Source organism: Filicampus tigris, chromosome 6 (genome assembly GCF_054856515.1).
Source record: "Filicampus tigris isolate MCC_2025a chromosome 6, RoL_Ftig_1.0, whole genome shotgun sequence".
NCBI lineage: Eukaryota > Metazoa > Chordata > Actinopteri > Syngnathiformes > Syngnathidae > Filicampus > Filicampus tigris.
In genome coordinates, this window is record NC_141222.1 from 3263040 (window position 1) to 3283824 (window position 20785).

At 39.7% G+C, this 20785-nt stretch overlaps 1 protein-coding gene across 1 annotated transcript in view; it reads right to left on the bottom strand.

Moving 5' to 3' along the window:
• Nucleotides 1-754: 754 nt before the first annotated feature.
• The window catches only part of LOC147145478 (uncharacterized), a 50138-nt gene continuing 30107 nt past the window's right edge, over nucleotides 755-20785 (bottom strand). The window contains exons 10-25 of the mRNA XM_086033157.1: nucleotides 20291-20328; nucleotides 20162-20208; nucleotides 18001-18032; nucleotides 17542-17655; nucleotides 16819-16950; nucleotides 13794-13835; nucleotides 10598-10735; nucleotides 8733-8897; nucleotides 8363-8641; nucleotides 7756-8250; nucleotides 7497-7673; nucleotides 7171-7411; nucleotides 6791-7072; nucleotides 3665-3787; nucleotides 3254-3375; nucleotides 755-1478 (exon numbers count right to left, since the gene is read on the bottom strand). Coding sequence (XP_085889283.1) covers nucleotides 1422-1478; nucleotides 3254-3375; nucleotides 3665-3787; nucleotides 6791-7072; nucleotides 7171-7411; nucleotides 7497-7673; nucleotides 7756-8250; nucleotides 8363-8641; nucleotides 8733-8897; nucleotides 10598-10735; nucleotides 13794-13835; nucleotides 16819-16950; nucleotides 17542-17655; nucleotides 18001-18032; nucleotides 20162-20208; nucleotides 20291-20328 — 2484 coding nt within the window. The 3' untranslated portion in view covers nucleotides 755-1421. The remainder of the gene's footprint in view (nucleotides 1479-3253; nucleotides 3376-3664; nucleotides 3788-6790; nucleotides 7073-7170; nucleotides 7412-7496; nucleotides 7674-7755; nucleotides 8251-8362; nucleotides 8642-8732; nucleotides 8898-10597; nucleotides 10736-13793; nucleotides 13836-16818; nucleotides 16951-17541; nucleotides 17656-18000; nucleotides 18033-20161; nucleotides 20209-20290; nucleotides 20329-20785) is intronic.

The following is a 20785-nucleotide window of genomic DNA, read 5'->3' on the forward strand; positions in this document are numbered from 1 at the left end:
ACATCTCCGGCCATGCTTAGTTAAGCCATGTTTTAAAATTTGTCGCCGTTTTTTTTTTTGTAAGAGTTCAAAATGTGTTCATTTAAAACATGGATGGACTGCATGGATTTCATAAACAACACACTACTTTACAATGGATATATATAGCTATATATATATATATATACACATATACATATATATACACATGTATATACATATATATACATATATATATACACATATATACACACATATATATACACGTATATACATATATATACACATATATATACACATATATATACACATATATATACACATATATATACACATATACATACATATATATATATACATATATATATATATATACATATATATATACATACATATATATATATACATATATATATACATACATATATATACATATACATATATATACATATATATATATACATATACATATATATACACATATATATACATATACATATATATACACATATATATACATATATATACACATATATATACATATATACACATATATATACACATATACATACATATATATACATACATATACATATACATACATATACATACATATATATACATACATATACATATACATACATATACATACATATACATACACATATACATACACATATACATACACATATATACATATATATACAAAATACTGCTTCTCCCCCCAAAAAAAAAAAGATACTTAACTAATGCAGTAAACCCAAGACCACCAAACTGTCATACTAAGTTCTTTAATGCAAGGTACATTAGGGTGCAAGGTACATTAATACGTTGAAACAGGGGAAAAAAAAAAAAAAAAAAAAAAGGACAGTTCAGTTTGTGACATTCCTTGCAGCCCTCTTTTAAAGGTACAGTTTTCCCTTGATCAGAAATCGGTATGCATTTCAGTCAAAACAAGACAGTACCAACAAAATTAAACCATAGTCCCTATGTAGTCCAACAATTGACTTTTACTCCAGTAGGTCTTCACAGAAACTGAACACAAAACATGCAGGGATGTAGGACTTTTGAATTCCGTTACAATCATTTTCCTTCATAGCCACACCATATCCTCTGCAAAGGAGTCAAATCTGAGCATAGCAGTTTTAAACGTTAACTAAAAACAATTTTGACAAGGAACAATAACTTCCTGAAAATATTTACAGCAGTGGAAAATGACATCTTAAGTTGCGCCTCAGCCATTTCCTTTATGTAATAATTCCAAATTAATTAGAAAAGGGTTAAATCCCCTGAAACTCACAAGACGTGTGGACAACTGTAAGCGAAACATGAAACTACTACAGATGCTGTGGACTGAGGGGTAAGTCCTTTGCAGTGTCTTGTTTTGCAAGTTCAACAAAGAGAGATGGACTCAAATGGAATATATATATATATATAGCAAGTCACTCAAGAGCAGTTTTCAAAACTATTGACTGTCGTTTTCTTGTCTCCAAGTATTTCTGCAAAAGAATGAACAAAATTTCATTAGTCATTATGGCTTTATAACATACAATGCCCAACATAAATGAGTACTGGTTCATCCCCTATGATTTTTTTATTTCATTAAGTTCCCAGTGAACACAAGAAACATATTTTTGATGCTTTGACTCATCATTGGTTTAATTCAATTACAATGTTCTTTGTAATGACATATTTGCTAAACTTTCATTTGAACATACACATTTTTTTGACAACATCATTAAAGTAACACATCAATAAGAATTCATTCTCCTTCATTCTATTTGACAGTGTGCATAAACAATAGTAGTGCAAATGTCAATAGCATCTGATTCCCAGAATAAAAAGCTTAAGATGATTAAGTATCAAAATAATGACATACCCTGTGCAATGCCATTTTGGCCATTTTTGAGCAGTTCATGTAATCGCGGTGACATGACATTGGTAATTTTTTTACTCGTTTCCTGGTCATTTGAGCTATAAAAGTGGTGTCATCAAGTACTGCCATAATTTAAGATAGTACAGCTACCCATGTCAAGTTTCATATTCTTCCTTCGAGAACGATTTTTTTTTTTTTTTACGGCGGCGGCGACTTCGAATGCACCCAGCCCCATCCTCCATAAAGCACGTGCAACAGACTAAATTTTACTGAACTGGTCGTCTAAAATGGGACAAACAGAAACTGATGCATATAGCAATATTATGCGTTACATGTTCGTAAATTAAGAGTTTTAAATGTAAAAAAAAAAAAAAAAAAAAAGAAAAAACGTAATATGATGCTCGAGTCTCCAACTAGTTGACTGGACTTCCACGGAAGTAGACTTAGAAAAATCAGAGCAGCGGACTCCAGCTAGGGAGGCTGGCGCCTCGGCCCAAGTGGGCGCTCATAGCGCCTTCTTTCCGGATACGGATATGTAGGGCGTCCCGCTGGCTGTTTGAGAGAGAGTGTGTGTGTGTGGTACAGGGGTGGCTCCTGAATCTTACACGTATAAGACTGAGGACCCAATCGCTTTCTTGGATTGAGAAGAGCTGGTGCCTAGTGAGCAGGAATGAGCAGAAGGAGTGGATGGATGAAAACAACACTTTGGGGGTGTTTTGGGTGAGGAATTAGCATTTCAAAAGTCGGGATGGCCATGTTTTCACTAACAAGTTCATTTCATATATTTTTTTATCAGGAAAGTGAAAAGAGTTGTCATTTTCTGTTTTATCAATACATTTGGGAGAAATTAGGAAATAAAGTGACGACTTGAAAACCGCCTACTTTTAATGAGGAAAATGACCCCGCCCCCTACCACTTTCTCCATGTTTGGTCGGAGTCACTGAAGGGACCGATTACAAAATCTCCATCTGAAATCATTTTACTTTCATTGCTTATAACGTCCAAAAACAATCAATTGTCACCAAAATTTAAGTGGGCATCTCTACTAATGCCCACTTTAACATATCAAAAGGATTAACCTCTCCGTGGCTGATTTATATGAGAATGAGGAAATGTGGAAGTGAGCAGAGCTAAATAGATTTATGCTGGGACGAGCGCACAGTCGCACACTGCTTCTTTGCTAAAAAAAAAACCCTCTGCTTCTTTGCTGATCACGGTTAGGAAGGCCGTGTGTGGCATTAAACATCAGTCAGGATATTTACAGAGATGTTAAGATGTTAAGATCATTCAAGTGTCCCTTTAACATGGCTAAAAGCTAAAAAAAAAATTAAAAAAAAGTTGGTTGTACAGAATACAGAGACTTTAAATTCTGAAAAAAAAATAGGTGTGCTTTCATACCTGCAGATTCTCAAAGTGCTTGAGGGTTTTGCAGTGGCTGATCTGAGTGTCTTGACTTCCACTGAAAAAACGATTACACACTTTGCAGAAGAAGCCGGTTTTTGGGACCAAGAACTCCATACCTGATGCACACAGACACAAACACAGAGGGTTGAAAATGATCGTTTTGTCAGATTCTAATATTCCCTGAAATCTTGAAATTAAAATGTAATTAATGGGTAGAGGAATTAAATCAATGAGAATTGATCCAAAATGAGAAGTTAAAAACGGCTTTTTGACAACAACCAGACGACTAGATTATCTAAATCAAATTCATCATGGTTACCATGCGTATCAGCTCATCTTTGTAGAAATGTAGCCAAGATTTTAAGTCAGTCACTCAATGTGTATACTTTCTTAGAGGCGTCTTACCAACTGGTATGCTGGGGTCATAATGGACGGTGTTGTCTTTGGTCATGGGAGTTTCTGTTGTTACTGGCTTTTCCTCACTCTTCTCTTTATTGATTGTTGGCATGTCAGACAACCTCTGTCTTCCTATGTGAGCATAGAATAGAACATTAAAAGCAATGATAATATTTCATCAAAGTCAATGAGTCTTCAACCAAGTGCATCCCATACGGCCACACACTGGTTTGTTCGTTCTAACGGACTGAACCACAAATATGACCAACTGCAAAATGAGATACAGCAAGAGTGCTATGAAATAAAAAATTTTGACACGATCATCCACCTATTTGAATTGCTAGGTTTCTGATTAAGGCCAACTAAGCAGCGTTTTGCCATTCTCAAAACAAGATCTGACCAAGATATGCCCTTAATTGAATCACTTGAGTCCTCTTGAAAGTGGAAATAATGACGGTGGATACCAGTTCAACCAATCGAAACAAAATACCAGTAGATATCTATTGAATGACAGAAGTCATTGAAATGTCTCAGGACCCAATGCTTAAAACTTTGAAGTTGACCATTATGGTTTGAAGTAGGGACGTCCGCGACTAGTTGTTTAACCGTTTAACCGTCTACGATTTATTAAACGTTTAGTATTTTACTAGTCGGTAAAGTAATTTGTAAAATGACCCGATCGATATGCTGCCGCTTTCTTTTGTTGAGGGCAAAGGGTTCAAAAAATTAATGCTGCATATCGAGCCTGAGTATGTGGTGCCAAGTCGCAAAATAATAACGCCCCAACCCGAGAGTAGCCATAACCAAATGAAAGGGGAGAGGCTACGAGCGTTTGAGCGGGTCAACTATGTGGCCATAACTACAGGCGGATGGACGTCCATAGCCGCCGAATCTTACATGACTATGACGTGTATAACGTATGTGGACAAAGGACATCTCCGCAGCTGTGTGCTTCATGCGCCTTGGAGGAAAGACACACAGCTGAAAACTGGGCTGCTTCCTGCGGAGTCTGATGGGTACGTGACACTAGAAAATAAAGTCGTCTCCTGTGTGCGTGATAATGCACCTAAGACCCTGCTGGACTGGGAGTCAGTACCATGACTCATTACATTATTCATAATAAATGCCATGCATTGCATTGGCAAATATATCAAAAATGTATTTTTCTTTCAATTGTTCACTTCAATTCAAGCAATAATAGTGTTGTACCAAGTACCAGTGCTGTGATGTGATATTTGGCAAGCAAACATGATGTGATACGACACGGGGACTAGCATGCAGCATGTCGGCAGTCCAAGACCCAGATCGAAGGCAGAATCGGCGGTCGAAGGCAGAAGTGGCGGGACCACTTCATCCTTGTTCAGACTGCCAGACAAAATCTGGTACTTAGCCCACTCCGATTAAAACTGGATGGCTGTCAAATTGGTCAATAATGTTGCCCAAATAGGGCCAGACACCATTTGTACACTTGCTAAAAACAGTGTAGACATTATAATTATTATTATTATGTTTAAGGAGTTCAGCTTTGCAGCTTGCAGATATGCCATGGGTGCAAAAACAATGACATATGTATTGGATATGGATAGCTCCACTAACAATTGTGACATAGTTGGGGAAAGGTCGTGCTCTTCTATGAAAGCGCACACTTGCACTTTCAGGTCGCAGACACGGTCAGCCATTGATGCTGGTGCGTTTGTTGTTGTTGCTGGTTGGGCCGGGTAGAATGCTCAAGAGAACCCACTTGTGTGTGGCTTCTGACTGGTGGCGGTACAGGACGTTTTTACCGTTACTGCCATACAGATTTTTTTAGGGGATATTACGCACATGCGTGTACCTGGCTTTTTTTTTTTTTTACACCACGATCGGTAGGGCAGCCCATTTTCTCCTTACACGTCAAGTCATGTCCATCTCTGTTTTTGACTCTAGTGTCGATCTTTCCCAATGTGACACATTCCTCCACAAAAACGTGTGTCCTTAATTGCTGAAACAATTTAATCTCAGATGCTATAGCCAAATTTGCCAAAATGTTAGTTGTTTTCTTCTCAAATCTACAGCGTCTGTCCCCTCCCACCTACTAATCATGTGCATTATGATTGGAAGACATTAACACTTGCCACGGGACCTACAAAATAAAAGTCCCTGCATATTCCTAGATAGACCAAACCGACGTCGGAGGTCCTGAAGCGTCGCGCCGTCTGAATGCGCCGTCTGATTAGCGTAGTGATCACTGTCGTAGTGTCGTAACCCTCCAGGAAGCGTCTGGTGGGCGTTTACGCATGTTGAATCGGTGTCGCAAGTCGTGACATTTGGTCACTCTGATTGGCCTAATATAGTAAAAGCTAGCAAATCAGCGCTCGTAGCACCAACGGGAAGTAACAAATGCGGATAAATAGTGAGCACACCTACGCTGCCTTGATATTCTTACAAGTACAAGAGTGAGGGTTGACAATTTTAAGTATTGCACAATACCGTGTCAAGAACGTGAGGGTTTACTTGGCGTGGGAGTTCATCATGAGCCAAGAATTTAGCTGAGTGCATTGTTTACGTTTTTATAATCCGCCTCCGGCCAATAGCTTTCCGGTTGGATTTTTCTAACAATGAGAAATAGAGACTACCGCCGCCGATGGTATGGAAGCGTATGACATCTCACGCATGCGCAGAAGGTACTTTAATGGTCAGCGTCGCTGTCTGTCGCTGCGGCGTATTTTTCCTGTGTGACGTGCGGACAGCCGGCCCGACGCCACAGGGGGTAAAGCATCTGTCACTGTTGGCCACCGTCAGATTGGTCTATCTAGGCCTTTAAACTTTGTAAGACCCCGTGGGAACCCTGTTCACAACCAGCACATCGGGTGGGTCAGTCTCTCTCTCACCTCTCGCTCGACCGCAACGCCAAGAGCAACCCGCCCCCACCCTGAAAATTTCTCAGCGGATGTGTGCTAATATCGAGAATAGTCATTTTGGTCTGAAAAAGTGGGAAATTCGCCGGTCGGTGGAAAATTCTCATACCTCTGTAATTGACAAAATAAATGGGCACTCAGATTTTTACCAAGCTTTAGTGGTCCGTCAAATACTAATTTCAGGAGCACACTATGTATACTTTGACAAGATTGAGCAACAAAATCAAAGCAGCTTTACCTAGCTCATCAGAAGGAAGGCTTGTCCGTGTGTCCTCTGTCATTTCCACCTTTTCCATTTCCTGTTCTTTTCCCATTACGGTCTGCCCATCATTTAAAAGGCTGTTAACCAGGGATGTTCCTTCTTGCTTTTCTTCTGCAGTATTATTTCCTGGAGTCAGTTTCACCTCAATAGTGCGTTGATCTGATGGTGAATCATCAATGACTGCTGTGCTTATTGAAATAGGTGTTGGAAGAGTCTCAACTATGATCGTACATTCCGTGGGAACAGGAAGTTTAGTTTCTATCAATTGACAAAGATACACAAAAAAACAATACAGCAACATGAATAATGACAGGAAAATTCATTAAGGGTAAACTTTGTTGAAATAAATATTCCACCTGTTTCATGTTTTTCTGGTTGACAAGTTGGCATCACGTTTTGGTTGACAGGAGAAAATTCTTGCTGAGTATGTGCAGATGGGCTTTCGGTTTTGCAGTTCAGCATGCCAACCACATCTGATGATACACTGTCAGAGGTCCCATCTGAAGTTGTAGTCTGATGTCCAAAATCTGTTATGGGATCCTCAGACCTGTTAGTAGGCTCAGTGATCACTCCTTTAGTTTCTTCCAACGGTGTGACCTTGAAATGGCAAAAAGCCCCCCAAAAATTGAAACAAGTTCTCAAATACCTCATCAGGCTTGTGAAAATCATGTGAATGTTTTACCTTATGAATGTCCTGCGGGACCAATGTTAGTGACTGCTCTTGCTCTGTGGTTTTCTCTGGAGCAGCAGGAGAAGGCATAGGGGGGAAGTCATTCAAGTCCGTCACATCCCCAACTTCATCCACGGTCACAAAGTCACTTATGCTCAACGGGAATGAATCAAAATCGTCACCCTCATCCTAAATGGACGAAATTATACATTTGATAACAATAGTAGCAATAGCTGTTAGATCAACATACTTTTTGACAAGTGCAGCTCACCATTTTGGGTAGTTCAGCATCTGATTTGTTCGAGATGCTTTGTTCCCCCATGTTTGAGGTGCTCTTACATGTCTCAAACTTGCCAGATGATCCCAGTCCTGAGGACTGAACACCTTGTTCCTCTTTCCTGTCCGTTTCCCTCCTCTCTTTGTTGGTTCTTTCTTCCTGTGTCCGATCCCACTTGGCCTTTTGTGATTTCTCCCGGGCCCTCCTCTCGCTAACCTTTCGCTCTCTCTCCTTGACTTCTTTCTCATTTTTTGCCTCTTTCTCAATTCTCTCCCCCTCTTGAGTCTCAAAACCACCCTCTCCATGGTCCTTTACTGTCACTTTTGGTTCTTCAACTTCTTCAACTACTTTTTGTCTATCCGTTTCTTTTATTTGATCAGACGTCTTTTCCCCTTCTGTCTCCAGGTGAACTTCATCTTCATTTGCAGACCCTGTCATTTTATTTGGAGGGTAGTTACTACTTGCTCCAACATGCTCCTCTGGAGTATCCTTGAGAAAAGGGGATTGAATGATCAGACATTCAGCAAAATTAATAAACGTGGACTATTCATGACACAGCCTTAAAATCATGATTACTAGAAACACCATATTTATCTTTTACCTTGGAAAACTCTGAACTGGCAATATCGGTAGAAGTATCTTGACCAACATGGGTCTTACTCTTTTCCAACTCAGCTGCATTTGCAGTTGTCCGCAAAATTGTCTCATTAGCTGATGCATCCTTCTCGTCAGACTTCAAAACTTCATCCGCAATATCCCCCTTTTGAGAGCCCATTAACACATCTGGCCCTTTTTCAATCACAGGAACATTTTCTTCATTTGCTATCTCATCTTGGTCAGCTGCATCTGTATTGCGGTCTTCAACACTTGCAAGAATAGCCTACAACATCAGATCAAAAACGCGTATGTACAATTATTTTTCTACAATAGTTGAAAGCCTAAATGTACGTGTGAATAATAACCAAGCATACCTCAGGCGGATGTAGGTTTGGAGATAATACTTGAGTCTGTGTCTTAGCTTTGGGGTCAGGCTTGCGTGAAAAGAACAGAGGGTTGTTTTGTATGATGCATGGAAACTTCTGGAAGCGTTTGTACACAGAGAGGGCCATGGCTCCAGTTGCCATTTCACAAATGACCTAAGCAAGAAGAAAATAAACAAGAGTTACAGGTATGTACATGCGTTACGTTTTCAGGATACCCCAAAAATGTAAGTGAAATTAGTTAGATTTAAAGAAACAAACAATCAGATTATAGGAGCATTTATTTGTATTACACAGGAATACATTTTGGAAGTAGGGGGAGAGAGGCTGGAGTTCTATTTTAGCCCCGATCACCCACTTTCGAACTAACTGGTCAAACAACACTTTTTGGAGTTAAGTGGATAAGTGGTCACAATACAGCTCAATAACCGGGACTGTTTTTGTTGGCCATAAAGTAAATGACGCAGGCCACTTGCGTGTTGGGCTTCCCTAACGCAGGGCCAATTTAAAAACAACTCTGACGTAATGGGCGGATTGTTTGGCTCGTATTCACTGGGGGATTTATTCATTTCAAATAACAGATTTAGTTTTAAACACTGTATTTACATTATCAGCGACTAAACTTGCCACCGGAAAAAAACAAACAAACATAGTCATCATCATAATGACTAGATGCGTGTGTGAAAGGGTGGGGAATTTAAGATAACCATGAAGATTGCCTTACATAGAAATAATGCTAACACTGTAATGTTCCTAACAGAATTTAAAAAATGGGAAAATCAAGCTGAATTGCTTAGGAAGTAGGGCTGCACGATGTTGGAAAAAAATGACATTGCGATTTTTGGGGGGGTTGCGCGATGCGATATATTGCAATATATATTGCGATGTTAAAATTAGAATTATCACCAGATGACTTGATTAGATTTGAACATTCAAATTGATGATGAGATACGTTTCGATGAGTGGGACTGCTCGAGTTGTTGGGGGTGTAAAAAAACAATGGTCAATGTCAGACCCTGAAGTGGACAGTGATACCCTGAAGTGGACAGTGATTGGCTGTCATTGTGTTTGCCATAACCTGATAGGCTCCTATTGAGCAGAGAGAAGATGTGAAAATGGAGGGGCATGTGAGAGTTGTTGATCCGATGAATGGTAAATTAAATTAAAAAAAAAAAACACGCCCTGACGGTACTATTGATAAAGGCAGAGTGATATGCTATCTTTGTAAGAAGAACATTGCTTACGAAAGAAGCAGTTCAAACCTACCTCATGAATGCAAAGCAACCAGCCCGACTAAAGCTACAGCTAATGTTAACAACGAAAACGCTAATTTTAGTGAGCCATTGCAGACAAGAAAGCAGAACTGCGGTGATGACTAAAATCTGCAAGATGTACTGTATGACTTTGAAAATGTACTGTATGACTTTGAAAAGAAAAGCAAAGTTGACGTTTTGGTGTGGGATCCGGACAAATGTATCACTATAACCACAGATCACTGGACCTCAACTCGCAACCACGGTTATTTGGGACTAGTCACTTTATTGATGGTGAATGGAACTTCGACTCATTTTGCACTAATCGTCATGAAAAGAGAAACCAGGGACATGGCTGATAAATGCGCCAAGCAGTTCCTTAAGGTGGCAAATGACTGTGTAATTGAACAAAAGATATACACCATAAATACACATACATACATACAGACAACGGGGGGCTTTTGGGTTTTTCTCAGCAATTTTTAAGTGGGATTAAAACATGTATTAGATCAATCAATTACAGATCATAATCTCTCCATTTTTTAAAATCTCTTGACAGCCCTCTTTCAAATAAACAACAACAAACATGTTTGAATTCCTTACCATATTTTTAAGATCCAGAGTTTTGACCACAGTCCCAAAACGCCGAACCAGTTGCTTAACCTCACAGGGGCCAGTAGGGGTGTCAGGAACGTTATTGATCACCAAGAGACTGCCCCAGCTAACTGGAGATGAACTCTCCTGAATGAGGCAGACAAAGTTTGCTTATTCTATTATCATGCAGTTTTGCTCAGATAATCACGCAAGTGACCCAAATTGCTGCAACATAAGATCCAATGCTAAATACTGCTACCAGTATCATGTTATGACATTAAAAGCAGTATGTAATGGAAACTATATACACAGAATACAGCACCCACATTAAAGGCTAGGCAATATGGCCTTATTATAAATAAATAACAAAAAGCAAATGACAATAACATTGTTCAATACCTGGAAAAAGTGTCCCTTTAAACACATCGTTGTGTTGTAAATGTTTGACAATTTAACATCATTGAATTAACGGGAACATTCCCTTTAAGAATAATACGTAACAACAACACTGTCACTGAACTTACAGTGGGTAGGGAAAGTATTCAGACCGCTTGAAATTTTTCACTTTCTGTGTCATTGCAGCCATTTGCAAAAAACAAAAAAGCTAATTTTATTTTGTATTAATGTATATTCAGCACCCCATCTTCACAGAAAAGAAAAAGAAATGGAAAAATCTTTAGCAAATTTATAAAAAAAAGAAACAAAGATCATATGGTCATAAGTATTCAGACCCTTTGCAGCAACCTTCATTTTCAACTCACATGCTGTCCATTTCTTCTGATTCTCCTTGAGCTGGTTCTGCTCCTTTACGCGAGTCCAGCTGTGTTTAATTAAACTGACTGGACCTGATTAGGAAAGGTCGATATAAGACCTAACAGCTCACAGTACATGTCAGAGAAAATGAGAATCATGAGTTCGAAGGAACTGCCCAAGGAGATCAGAGACAGAATTGTGGCAAGGCACAGATCTGACCAAGGTTACAAAAGAATTTCTGCAGCACTCGATGTTCCGAAGAGCACAGTGGCCTCCATAATCCTCAAATGGAAGAAGTTTGGGACGACCACAACTCTTCCTAGACCTGGCCGTCCAGCCAAGCTGAGAAATCGTGGGAGAATAGACTTGGTGAGAGAGGTAAAGAAGAAGAAATGCAGTAGGTAGATGGGAGAAAGTTCCACAAAGGCAACTATCACTGCATCCCTCCACCTGTTGGGGCTTTTTGGCACAGTGGCCCAACGGAAGCTCTCCTCAGTGCAAGACACCCGAAATCCCGCATAGAGTTTGCCAAAAAAGACATGGACTCCCAGACTATGAGAAATAAGATTCTCTGGTCTGATGAGACCAAGCTTGAACTTTTTGGTGTTAATTCCAAGCTGTATGTGTGGAGAAACCCAGGCACTGCTCATCACCTGCCCAATACAATCCCCACAGTGAAACATGGTGGTGGGAGCACCATGTTGTGGGAGTGTTTTTTCAGCTGCACGGACAGCACAACTGGTTACAATTGAAGGAAAGATGAATCCGGCCAAGTACAGAGATATCCTGGAGGAAAACATCTTCCAGAGAGCCCAGGACCTCAGACTGGGCCAAAGGTCCACCTTTCAACAGGACAATGACCTAAGCACACAGCTAAAATAACAAAGGAGTGTCTTCAGAACAACTCTGAGCACTTTTGACTGGCCCAGCTAGAGCCCTGACGTAAACCCGATTGAGCATCTCTGGAGAGACCTGAAAATGGCTGTCCACCACCGTTCACCATCTAACCTGACAGAACTAGAGAGGATCTGCAAGGAAGAATGGCAGGGGATCCCCAAATCCAGGTGTGAAAACCCTGTTGCGCCATTCCCAAGAAGACTCATGGCTGTACTAGTTCAAATAAGGTGCATCTACTCAATAAAAAAAGGTGTGAAGACTTATGAGCATATGATATTTCAGTTTTCTTTTTTTTAAAAATTTGCAAAAATTTCCAAATTTCAGATTTTTTCTTTTCTTTCAAATTTACATAGTGTTATACACAAGACTGTGCCAACACCTAGCGGCCTGTAAAGCCATTACTTTTTTTTTTACTAATTAATCAAAATCAAAATTTTCCATAATTGATCGCGATTACCATATTTTCCGGACCATAAGTCGCTACCTTTTTCCTAGGTTTTGAACCATCCTGCTTATATAAAGGTGCAACACAATTACCATTAACATGATGTGACTACAGGTGGAGGAGTTCAACAGGCAAGGGCGCTATGCACTAGGTTATGAATTTGGTGGTACGCGAAAGTTAACTGACAAACTGGAGTGGCAGCGGGCAGTGAAATGAAGATAAGTACTTTTTCTCTTGGTTCTGTTCCGTTGTAATCGGCAAAATTGCTCCCGTGTTAAAAGGCACTGTTAGGAAAGAATCTGTTCAGGTATATACATAAAAATTTACAGTTCAAAATCATTCTATAAATGCAGCAAATACCTCATTTTTCAACCAAGATCGGTGCATCTTATATAAAGTTGCGCTTTATAGTCTGGAAAATACAGTAAAAAATAAAATAAAAGTATATTTATATTCAAAGACTGTCCTAATAGCTTTCTTTGATCCTTGAATCTGATTATTTTCCAGTGAAATAGAACTGTTGAACAATACACCAAACACAGCCAACTAATATGGTATTTGAATTTGGCTTTGGCAACTACGTAAAAGTCTGTCTTGTGCCAGTGACTCTCCTGTAAGTTTGGCTGCAAAGTGAGCAGAGGTCAGCTGCCACAGGAAGTAAATAAAACTGAGTTGAGGAAGTTATTTTTTTCAACGCATTATAAAACTTATAGTAATCTCCATCGTTAATGCTTTAACTTTGACAGCCCTAGTTGAAACGAAACATTCGTCCATTCATTACCCGAACTGCTTATCCTCACGAGGTTCGCGGGTGTGCTGAGCCTATCCCAACTGTGTTCGGGCATTAGAAGGTAGAAAAGCGCTATACAAGTGACAGTCCATTTACCATTAGGTGGGGTACACCCTAAACCGGTTGCCAGCCAATCATAACATCCAAAAATCACCCAAAATCCATGAAACAGCAGGACCACCAACCAGGAACCAGCGATGGAGGGCCATTTTACCATAATTGTTGCGCAATACAATACAATACAAAGACTTTATAGTGAATTTTCCTGTTGGATACAGCAGTCAATTCTGCTGTGAAAGCTAGTGGTGGAAATAACTTACCAATGGGTCCAACGACTGCATCAGTAGATTGTAGAGAGCCACCTATCAAAAATATTAGTTCAGTAGCAATAGTCATAATGAACATATGAACAGAAAATACAGTGATACCTCGCCACTTTGCACTTCAACTTTTGCGCCCTCAGTGCATCGCAGATTATTCAGAAGCATTCATAAATTAAAAATGAAACAACACAGCCATATCGGCAGCCATATTGCACAAAGACATATTGTTTCAAAGATATGAATTGACTCAGAGGCTTTGTACATAACCGCAGGTACTTATAAAAGGCTTGTGATTGGTTCCCAGCACGAGATTGACCAATGACAGCACAAGTGGCTCTATCCCATGAGCTGACTGGGTGCGCATCATTGCATCCTCTCGCTAGTCTTATCCAGGCTAACAAACTGCACTTTGTAACAACGTTCTGTTCGGAAACTCATAACGTTATTCAAATGTGCCGTTCATTTAGTCAGCGTCAAGCCGGATAAGAGGATAATACAGTACAACATAGGGCTGCACGATGTTGGGAAAAAAATGACATTGCGATTTTTTGAGGGGGGGGGGGGGGGGGTTGCGATATATGTTGCGATGTTAAAAATAGAATTTTCACCAGATGACTTGAATAGATTTGTTTGGGGATAATTTGGTTAACTCACCATGACATCACTGTATTCATATAATATCGTTTAATCCAGACTAAGGGGGTTCATCTGTGAATGATGATTGCTGTGTATAAAAGGGATTCACAGAAGTCATGTCTCTGCAACATAATAGATTATTTAACATTGTATTTCACACTTCAATGTAAACAGCAGCAAAATATTAAACGTGTTTTAAACAAAAAAATAAAAAGACTGGTGCACTAGACCCTTGAGTCATTTAAAAAAATAGAAGAAAATAAAAAACCTCTAAAGCAGAGCAGAGTTATAAAATATCAAAAAATTAAAAAGCATGTGTACTAGCGCCTGAGTTGTTTACAAAAATATAACATTAAGATAAAAACAACCTTTGTGAAACTGCAGCAAAGCTGTAAACTAATTTGAACAAAAATATTTAAACTTAAAGAGCAGGTGCATTAGTCCCATGAGTTGTTCACAAAAATATAGCAATAACTCAAATTTATTGCATCCGTGATTTGTCGGTGCCGTTTGGACTTATAAGGAGTTATGCTGGCGAAGGCGTCTGTAATTGTTTTTCGAGTAGAGTAGTTTTTCGTGCACGCCTAGTACAACAGCTGTGTTTACAAGTTGTGAGCAGAGCGCGCTCAGCCTCCCGGCAAGGACGACGAGTCTTTGCCAAATAAAATGCAAAGGTGTTTGTTTTGTCTTAAATTTACAGCTTACTTTATCTAGAATCCGGCATATAACAAGTATTTAGAACGGTGGGAAGCATGTCGAGGGTTCACAACGGCATAACAGAGGCGTAAATCGCCCCAAAATAAAACTTGAAAATAAATATAATATAAAATAATAATAATTATATGTGAACCTCCACTTTGCGGTTTTTCACCAATCGCGCGGGATTCTGGTGTTTTCCTTTTTTTTTTAGACAATAATGAGTGAAAATAGTATGGTTTGCTGGATTACATTGGCTTGTTTGTTTAACCCATTAAGGTCTAAAGCGGCTGGTTAACATATCCCCAAAGCCTAAGGGTGACTATAGAATCACCCTCTTAAACCTGAGGTTCTTCCAGAACTTCAACAACTACAAAATTGATTTCTCAGCCCATGTAGCAGATAGAAACATAATTCCAAAAGAATTTGAGAGCTTAGACATGGCTTTCACACATACCCGAGTTTACTATTATTATTTACCGTTTCAATCGAAGATGTAAAAAAGTGTGAGTGCAAGAGAAGCACTATTTTTGATTTTGATTTGTTTGAAAAATGAAAAAAAAAAAAAAAAATCGAGTGGTAGGAATTCGGTTACAAAGACCTCTATTCGGTTACAAAGACGTCGATATCGTCATTGTCTACAAACATATCTTAACCATATATCACATTGGACTGGTTCAAAGTCCACAAGCGCGTTGTCTCTATCACTGCCGTTACTTATTTCAGAGCTCCTGTGATCAACGGCGTCCACCATTACGCTATCGTGTGTTATGAGGCATTTTAATATGCACTTTATAGATGCGGTTAGTTGGATCATTGTATTATTTACTGCATCACTCATGGCTTTAAACCTGAAAGACGGCGATTTGTGAAGGTGTTGGAGCCAAAATGAAGATGTATTGTATTGGGCAGGTGTGTTTGCTGGTGTGACGTTTCAAATGCTGGGGGCACGATGGGGGCTTCACATGAGCGCGGACTTTGAAGTACTTTGAAGGCTTGGTTTTTGTACTCTTTCAATCAGTTAAAGCGTTAAATTACAGATTGAATGTATTTTGTAGGTAGTATTATGTGAGTGTGTAATAGCAATATAAGGTATAATAGGTGAACGAAACGGTGCCTGGGAACTCTGGTGTTTTTGGATCTCCTGTAAAGTTGAGCTTTTGTCACTACGAGGATTCTGCCCAACAACAATGAATAGGCTAACATCTTCATTTCAGATGCCAAAAAGTGTTTGCGGCTCCCAGCATATCCTTTTCCGGGGAAAGCGGGTCGAAATGGCTCTTTGAGTGTTAAAGGTTGCCGACACCTGGGCTAAGGGAATTAAAATTAAGTAGCTAAAAACAGATAGAGCCTTCTTATTTTGCCGCATGAAAAAAAAACGTACTTCTGTCATTCGATAATAAAAATTTAATTTCTTTAGGCACATGTGAAATATCACAATAATATCGATATCGCTATGGTGTACATCCATATCGCAAATCGCTTGTTTTTCCAAATATTGTGCAGCCCTAATATAAATAAAGTTAACAGCTAAACACAAAACTATTCCTTCTTTGATGGTGTTGTACTGTATAATACACCAAAAAAAAAAAAAAAAAAGCCTCAGCAAACTTTGCACCATATTCTTCAACTGTAAAGACCTGGAGATCGGATCAACAAACAAAATTAGACGAATGATAAAAAGCCTTACTGGTGTGTCGATGCCAACATGCTGTTTGATATCGATCATCTTCAGTTCACAGTCTTTAATCTTTGCAGGACTGGAGGTGTGAGCTTTGACCGCCTCTTGAGCAGTCTTCAGGTCTGGCACAGACACAAGAGCCTGACATAAAAGGACATTTCATTAATGTTTCATCTGACACTAACACAAACTTATTATCAGCGGTGGTCATTCCATCAGCACTGACGGAAGGGTAGTCAGTCCGTCACTGACGGACTACCGTTTTTCTGGCGAATGACGAATGATGAGAAACGGACTAATATTCGTCTGTCGCCGGAATTGTCACAAACCGGATCAGTATCGATGGACCTTCTCAGTCCATCACTGAAGGACTCCCGTTTCGCTGACAGAAATGAACATCACTAGTCAATCTGGTGACCTACCTGTACTTATATTGGCTTCGAACTAAGTCTCTCCTTCTTTAGTTTGTCCCGGCCGGTAAAGGAAGCTGGCTGTGTTGTATATACACTTTTTTTTATCTACACCTTTTCGATCCCACAGCCCGCAATTATAGTCCTCATTTTATGAACGAGTTTGATTCCTACACTGGCAGTGTAACACGAATTTCCGCGTATGTAGGATTTCACCATATGTATGTGTGTTTGTGTATGATGCACTAGAGAAAAGAAATTGAACTGGAAACTAATCAACAAGGCCAAAGTGACCAAAGGTGTCAGTGTTGGTAACTGTTACCTTCCCAAGTGCTGGAGCGGAGATAACGTCAGTGGGATTTCCAAAAGGCTGCATAACCTTAATGACATCATCTGACCAGTCGCCATCGGGCATTCCTGTGATCAACACCAAGCCCTTATTGAGATGACAGAAATAAAATTAGTAAGCAAACAAATAGTTCTACTCAGGCAACATTGATATTCATTTGCACAGCTGACAATGACATGAAACATACAATTATGCAAACATGTACAGTGCATCCAAAAAATATTTATGGCACTTGAATTCTTCCACTTTTGTTACATTACAGCATTATTTCAAAATATCCCCCCTCGACCGCCCTCAAAATACTACACAATACACAACCAACACATCCGAGTTGGTTGAAATGGTTGCACAAGACATAAGATCAGCCATATACATGTAGAAAATTTAGAATGATTAGAGAACAGTCAATCACAACTGTATGTATGCATTTACCTTTGCAGAAGTGTTCATGTCAGCATCACTCACTTCAGTAGAGAGATCCAAAAGAAAGAGCAAAATGAGACCATATATTCAATATTGTCCAGATGTATGCAAATAATCAATTCAGTTCATTTATTCACCAATTTGCCAAAACACATATTTCACTTTATTAGCATTTTCCAGTTAACTTAGTTAGTACATCTTAAGTGTGAGTTTGCTACAGTGAGCAAGATAGTTTGCATCTCGGCTTTGGCCTTTCCGTATCTTATTTTGCATATTCTTCCTGTGTTAGCAAAACTTCTCCCTGATTTTGCCTGATCAGGTTCCGCCCAGAGTCCACAAAATTTAGATTAACTGAAAACCAGCTTGCTCATAGGAATAAATGGTTGACTGTTGACTAAGTTCACTTAAAAATAAGAAAATTAAAAAAAAATGGACATAAGTGTTTTTCGCAGCGACGATATACTGCATGTGTATATGTACAGTACATACTTATGTAGCCAAAATGCTGCAGCTGTGTATGCTAGTAGCTAAATATTAGCTAGATATGTGCATTTGTGTGTTGAATTTGTTGGCTCAATGTTGGCATTAGACGTACTTAAGCGATTCTGACTGTGGGTCGCATCGCGTCAGTTCTATGGCTTGGCGTTGGCTGAATGAGCCAGCCGGCCCGGCCCAGGCAGGATCACTGACCCAATGAAGGGCAACTGCTGTCATCGCGGTGTCCCAGCGGCCGCCGCATCTGCGGAGATCCGTGGGAAGGGCTGACCGAGAGGAGCAGGGCAGCTTAAGTGGGGCGAGCTTCCGTGCTATTGCGACGCAGCTTCAGCGGCAGCAGCCTAGGACTGCGCGCTGTGCGCACACTTTTTTTTTTTTTTTTTAAATAAATCGGTCATACTTCGTTCGTATGGCTAACGGCTAACTAGGAATCAATTATTGGCACCGACATTCTAAAATATGAACGGTTCCGGGAGAACCGGAATGATGGTACGGGTTCTACTCGAATCCCAGTTCTCTGTGCCCAACCCTAGGCACAGATTTCCTCATGGCCAGAGCTATGGTCGGCTGTCACAAATATGGAGACACAGCAGGGGGTGGTGGCCATGGGAATTTCGGGAGGTTTCGGAAAGGCCGGTCAATTTCAGGTAGCACTCAACACACCACACCACATGTATGCACCTTTGTTCAATACTTTTGCAGCAGAATATATTTGTTATTGTTAGAGTAGAGATGCAGTAAAATGTCTGATTTTTACTTTATTCAATAGTTACTATATGCTAATGTTGATTAGTGACAGTCGGTTCTAGTCAATAAAGCTATGTTCACATTCCAACTCAATTCTGTGATATTTATTTGTGATATTTTCATGCAGTGTGAATGGTACAATTTCACTTTTTTTCCCAAATCCGACCTGGGCATCTTTCGTATGGATGGATATGGATATATGAGATGATAAAATGAGCCCCTGCACAGTACCATATCAACTTCTGCAAACACTGCGCCAAGTGACTTCTTTTTTTCCCCAAGCATTTGCATGTTGACTCACTGCATTAGTTCCAGTTTAACTTGTTGGTGTTAGATGGACTTAGGCCGATTCTGATTTTAGCTCCTGAGCCGCACCAGTTCGAAGGCTAGGCGACGGCTGAGGCAGGCAAGGGGCCGATGCTGCAAGGGGCAACCGCTGCCACCGCAGGGTACCAGCGGGTGCCACAGCTGGGGAGATTTGCGGGAAGGGTACAGCGCACGTCCAGAGTCGCCGCTGTGGGCTGACCGAGAGTAGCAGCCAGTGGGTACGAGCTGTCATGCACCCATGCCACAGCTTTGGGGGCAGAGGGGCTGCGCGCCGTGCGCACACAATTTCTATCGGTCCTTTTTCGTTCATAACTAAGAATCAAAATTTTGCACCGACATTCCAAAATCTGAATGATTCTGGGAGAACCGGAATGATGGCTCCCGGTTATCGATGCCCAAACCTGGTCAACGTAGCCTAAAACTGCATTTTATACAACCTTTTGTATTATATTTTAGTCTTCATTTAACCCTTAGATCTATCGTATCATATGAAGATATCTAGCATGATTATAGTGTTCAGAGATTGTGTCCAAATTGTTCAGCCCTAGACGCAACCAGAAATATTATACAACAACAAAAAAACACAAATCTGATTTCTTACCAGAGTATTTCTTTTCAGAACTCTTGTCTGGACTTGGAGTAGGTTTACTGTAAACAGAAAATACCAATTCAGAGAAGCCAGTTTAAAATTGGTAACGTGGGAGGGAATATGACTTTTACAAAAACAAACCTGTTACTGCAGACAGAAGAATGCTTTGGCTCTGGTATCTAAAAAGAGGAATTATAACAATTTTGAGTGCAATGCATATTTTCACAAATAATATAAGTTATGACCTTGAGAATGTTTCTGAAATTCAGCTCCCGACATTCAAGTCATAAAAAGTGATTCAACAATTTATTGCATAGTACCGTGAAATACCATAGTTCTGTTCTTGCATCAATGACCACATCTGATACTCTAGAGATTAGGGGTGTGCGTCTCTCCACTAAAGATTCAATCCGGTTTTCAATACATGCGGTGCGAAACGATTCAACGATGGTTCGAAAGTGTTTGATTCAATATGGTTACAGCTCAGTTCAAGAGGATATGAAGAAGTGAATTTTTGGTTGTCATTTTACATACATTTGAATGAACTAGTCAGCAATGTAAATATGTAATTTCCTTAAAAGATATTTTCAATAGAAGACAGTTCGATACACATCAATATATTTCATACGTAGAACG